Here is a 6,000-nt window from a genome sequence, read left to right as displayed (position 1 = left end):
GACAAGTGAAATTTAAATGAAGCTCACATTTCCATGTACATGAAGTTTTATTACAATGCAGCCATACTCATTCGTTCATACATTGCCTGTGGCTGCTTTCCTGCTACAATGGCAGAGTTAAGGAGCTGCAACAGAGATCACATGTCCTATAAAGCTGAAAATATTTACTATCTGACACAGTACAGAAAAATTTGCTGGCCTCTGACAGACAATTGCAATAGTAGTATCAATTAATTTTCAATTATTTGTCCCCATCTTTTACTTATTTTATTATGATCCTAAAATGAACTCAGCTGAAAATATTAAAAAAAAAAAAAAATCCAGCAAGAGTGTAATCTCTGGCTGGTTATTGTGAAAGTGAACTCCATTTTAGTGTCCAAGGAATAAGTCAGATGTTGGGATTTTTTTTAAGTTTATTCCCCTTGAGACCTTTTCTTTAGAGCAACCTTCATTTAGGACCTGGGTATATAAACCTGAGATAATGTTCTTGGTTACTGTAAAATAGATGTGAGGCTATATAAGTCCTCTTACATAGAGAAGAAGTTCTACTCTACATATCTTTTGTGTAAAAAGGTAGATATGAGCAATATACTGACTTTAAACTTGCCAATAAAATCATCTTCCTACCCCAATTCCCAGGAAATTGATTTTCATGAGGAGGAGATAAATGATCTGCATATTAGCCTCCCATTAGGAATGCCCATGAGCTATAGGAAGTAGTTCTACTGATAGACATCAGATGACAGTTGACCAGATTTGTCTTCAAGAACTAGAGTCCGTCAATGACCAACCACCTGGGAACCTAGAGACCCCAGATGGTAAATGTAAATGACTAGACCCAAGCAATTGTTCCATACAACCATTTAAACCACCCGTTCTCCTTGGGAAGAGTATAATGACAAAGATCTACACCAAAATACTATGGAACATTTGTAATCCTAGAAAGGACCTGATTACTAGTAATCAAAGAGGGGAAAAGTCAACAAGAGTAAAATTCAATCTTCTAAATCAAGTGAACACATATCCAATTGCTCAACATTGTTAAATAGCATGATATAATTTATCCATAGAAGACACCATCTCACTCAGTGGAAAACTGATTTAAATATGTTTTGACAGAGTGCTAAGAGATACTACAGGTGACAGTTGACTTAATGGAGTATTTAAGGCTTCCAAACTACTTTTAGAAAAATAACAAACAACTTCTTCTACCACTTGTCGAATGTCAATTAAAAGTCATTAGAAATATGATTCATCTGTTTAAGCCATTCAACATTCCACTGAGCTATGCAAAGGCAAGACATAAAATTAGAGTTTTATAGTCAGGATTGGTCTGAATATTTTCCTCATACTTTTCTTTCTGCCATACTTCTTCAGTGCTTGGAATAAAATGACAAACCACTGGGATCCAAAGGAAAAAGTCAGCTTTTTCCAAAAATGGGACTAAGCTGACAAAATCTACTTAATATCTAAAATTAGAAATAAAATAAATAAATCCTTCAATACTAACTACATTTTCAGAGAGTTCATTAAAATTTAAGGAATTTTTGACATGTCAGAGATTTTAGTCCAGTGACAAGAGAAGAAAGAAGCTACCTGGGAGCAAATCCCAATTATCTCTATAGTTTGAAACATACACGTTGAGCACAGCAAAGATGGAGAGAGAGGTGACAGGTGACTTGTGGAAACATCCCAACTCCATCCAGTCTGTACAACTCTGCCAGGGTTCCTCTGAAAGGGTGCGAAAGGGTACATTTCAAATGTATTTTCATTCTTCTGCTTAAATTTTGATCAAGATAGGGAAAGGCTCATCAGCACTGCTGGCAGGATAAAAGTGAGCAATGCCAAAATAATTTCTTCGTTAAGATAAAATTCAAGAAATTAAACATCGAAGAGGTCTACGTTACGCAATGCCCTCCCTCAATTTCACAACAAACAATAAAATAATGGCAACCTCACCTATACTAATGAATCCCACAGTAGTGATGTATACAAAACAATAATTCAACAGTAACAGAATGGTCCAGTGTTTCACTCACCAGCCAAATGAACTCAATTATTTATTTTTCTCCCATTTTCCACAAAACTAAAGACATCACCTGCTGAATCAAAAGTTAGAAGTCATATCTCATTGAAAGACTTGGGGCAAAACATTCAACAAACCCTGCCCATATGCCCTGCCTGTCTCAGCCAATCACCAGTCATTTAAAAAATATGGATTAAGATCCACAAAGATCACTGTTTATTGGAAACAAACCAGAGCACCTTCAATTACCAATGGCCAGGAAACTCCCCTCTCTCCCAGTTCTAAAACAATTAAGTTTTACACAAAATTGGTCAAACCCAGCTTCATTCAAACTTCTTTCAATAAATAATATTCAATTATGCAAATACTAATATAACCTGTCTGTCACAGGAAATATCACAATTATCTGGAACACTTTTGAGTAAGAACACTTATTTCGTAACTACTTACGGTACAACCACATTCTTAGTATGAACACAGTTAAACGCAATTTTCTAAAGTTAAGTTCCTGCCTTACTAATATAAAAAGAAAACTTCCATGGAAGCCACAATCCTTAAAGTCTTTAGCAGAAAAATAACCATACAAACCCTGATGCTTTACAAAGGGCAAATGTCCCACTGCTTTTTTCTGAAGACCATGAAATTATCCCAATACTTTTATATGGTCATCTGTACTTATACACAAGCCATCCCACTTTCTTCTCATGATTTTGCAAGTGATTTGATAAACAAGCTTTCCCAATCATTCTATATTATACTTCAAGTATTGCATAAATGGTTTCAAGCCATTTGACTTCTGTGATACTGTTAACTTATTTGAATTAATGTAAAGTGTAGTGTAGGCTTCTCCTTTCCCCCTCCTTTTTATTTTTTTTTCAAGAATCCCACTTTCAGTCAAGCCCTTCTTACCAGATCCAACAAGGATGGAATTTCAAAGGCGATTACAAATTTAGATAACCAAGCACATGCTGTCTCTTCATAAAAAAATCACTGCTTACTTAGGCTTCTGAAATCAAGAAGGATACCCTATGGAAAAATGAAAAATCTATTGTCTTTCTTTGTTCACCATTTTTAATAGAAAAGATGTTTTAAGGTCTGTAAGGAAAATAAATAATGGGAAAAATAACTGTACCTTAAAAATTTTTTTTTCAAATCTTCCCCAAAATATAAACGGAACAAAGACATAAACGGGATTACAATGCATATGCTCACATCTGCCCTCCAAACACACTTTTTATGGAGAAGTTATAAAGAAGAAAAGTTACCCATTAATACATGGCATGCATCAGCAGTGCGCTGGTGGGCTTAAACTTGGTTTTGAGTTATGTGTATATACAGATAAATCTCTTCCTGAGTTGAGCTTCGTCTTCAGTTGAGACCCAAACCATCTGCTTTCCTATTTTTGGCAAGATACTTGACCACGTGATAAGGCAATCAAACACTTCAACCTCCTTCCCTTTTCAGCGGCACGGCCCTCCTCTGTGACATCACCAATGTGCCAGATATGAGGACAGGCTCTAAACTACAGTTCTGTAAAAACTAGAGAGCAAGTTTCTTTGTTCAGTAGTCTGAAGGCTATAGCACTGTCTTTTCATATATTTGGAGATCTTGAGGATTTCAGTTGAACAGATTCAAAATGGTCTTCTTTTTCCTATAGAAAAAAAATATTAAAACAAAATCAACTCACTAAAATTTCAGTAAGATTTTAGGATCTTATGTGTCCAGAGTAAGTTTTGGCAATCATTTTAATCCATGTATCTGCCACTTGTAATTAGGATTTTTACATTTACATTTACAGGAGGGTGGCAGACATAACACAGATAGCATGCCCACCCTGAAGGATGCTTTTGATGCCCAGGATATAAGACACACAATCCAAAACAGAAGCAAATACCAAAAGATGATTCTTGTGAAGAAATCACTGAGGCCCTTTCTAAGGGGACATCTGATCTATAAGGGGAAATAGATGATCTATCCATGCAAATTGTAGACAAAGTAGAACTGACAGTCAACTAAATATTCTCGAGATAACATAGGCTAAATAACAGTGAAAAAAAAGGACAGCAGAAATAAAGGGATTATCAATCAGACATTAAACCATTCGAGTTCACTGATATGTTTTAGGAACATCTTCAGGGTAGGTGCCTACTAAAGATATTAAAAACGAGTCATCTCAGATAATAAATCAACATTTAATGCCAATACATGATTTGGCATTTGTTACAAAATATATTCAAAAAGTAGCCTCTTAAGATAGACTATTCTTCTTCAAAGGAGAAAAAGAGAAGAGATGAGATTTCTCCCAACGTTCTCATTGTTAGACTTGGACAAAGCTTTCTGAAAGCTGCTGGAATGTGCTGCGGTTGGGGGGCGGGCTACGCTATTGAAGTGAATGAAGATGAAGAGAACGAGGATTCCTTTAAAAATGAAGGAAATAGGAAGCAGATCAGTCCTGGGTGCAAATGGTTGTGGGTCTAAAGCAGAGAAGTGAAACAAGAAATAGACACCGAGTATCTGTCCGGAAGAATAAGGTTGCTTTTATATCTCCTCTCATTTGGGTGGAGAAGTTCAAGACTTTAGATAAAAGTTTAGAGCTACACAGTCAGGATTATAGGGGAAAAAAAAAATCACAGCGTGAACGTGATACAATTCCTGCCACCAGGAAGTCCCAGTCAGTCAGTGGTGTGAACTGCACACACTTGTATGTATAGATCCCACTCTATCAGCCATAGAAGCAAAATGTGAACACAGAGGACATGGCAGCTAAAGCCCTAGGAAGCTAAGGGTTTCCAGTATTTTACTTTAAATATTACCGTGAGGATAACCAACAGGTCTCTGCTTCCCCTCCCCATGGAACATGCTGAATCACATCTTCTCAAATCAAAGCCACAAAAATCTCCACTCTCCTTTCTAGATCATGGCTAATACCCTACAGCTCTTTCCTGTAATAACAGTATGAGCTTCCTGATGGCAGGCATTTTGTATCCCCTAAAGTCTAGCCCTGTTCCTACTACACATTGGTGATTATTAAATTGAATTATCATTGGTTATTCCAAAAAAATTAAGGCTGGTAAACGTGAGACTTGAGGCAAGCTCTCCTAGAGCCAGTGAGTTGGGACTGAGATCTACAGGTTGTCCTCCCAGGACTTGTCATCTCTGCAGAGGCAGGGAAATGGGATCTGTTGGTGTTCACACTGTGATTATTTTCCTATAATCCTGACCATGTAGCCATTCCCACTGCCATCAGTCGATTATTCCATGGAGTGGCCAGACACCACCCAGTCTGCAGCATGGACAAACAGGAAAAGTTGAACCAACTGCCCTCAAGCAGTCTCTCCAAAGACAAAGAGACACAATGGTTTGAGGTGAATTGGGTACTGTAAGGTTTACAAGCCAGCAGAGAGGTCACAGGCACCATCAACCAGTGCTGCCTAACTAAATAGGTTCCATTTGGGGTCCCCAACCATCGTAAATAATAGTTTCTTTCCAGAGGCACCATGTGCAACCTAGGGTGTACTTCTTGTGTAGAAACCAGGCATTAATTTCTCTCCCCAAAATAGTGTGGCTTGTATTTGAACCCCAGGAGTGATCATAAATGGTCATAATTCAACTGTTTATGGAAACACCCTCGATAGATCACGTAGCCCTTAGACAACTGCAAAGATCTTTTCAAAATAACTCTCCGTGGTTACTCAGATGAGGTTCCTGGAGGGACAACTGACTTGTTATTCATACCTTACACTATGGGTAGTTATTCAATTAGAAAAGACAGGACAAAATTTGTCTCTGACTTTAGCTGAAGTAATGAATGACACCACTTCAGCCCCTGAAGGAATTCAGGTCAACATTAACCCACTGTCTATACACTGTTAGGAACAATATAATTGCCCTAAATATCCTCCTTGAGGCCCAAGACCAAGTCTGTGCAATCACTGAAATACTCTGTTGGACCCAGATTGTCTTGCTGGACTGTC

At 37.5% G+C, this 6,000-nt stretch overlaps 1 protein-coding gene across 1 annotated transcript in view; it reads right to left on the bottom strand.

Annotated features, from left to right (window-relative positions):
- Positions 1 to 2,225: 2,225 nt before the first annotated feature.
- KIAA1324L (KIAA1324 like) overlaps positions 2,226 to 6,000 on the bottom strand; it is a 152,336-nt gene continuing 148,561 nt past the window's right edge. Inside the window, 1 exon segment of the mRNA XM_006192217.3 lies at positions 2,226 to 3,677. Within this exon segment, the coding sequence (XP_006192279.2) occupies positions 3,618 to 3,677 (60 nt within the window). The 3' untranslated portion in view covers positions 2,226 to 3,617.

The sequence above is a fragment of the Camelus ferus genome, chromosome 7 (assembly GCF_009834535.1).
Source record: "Camelus ferus isolate YT-003-E chromosome 7, BCGSAC_Cfer_1.0, whole genome shotgun sequence".
NCBI lineage: Eukaryota > Metazoa > Chordata > Mammalia > Artiodactyla > Camelidae > Camelus > Camelus ferus.
The sequence above is the reverse complement of the archived record's forward strand: the minus strand, read 5'-3'. Positions and strand labels throughout refer to the sequence as shown.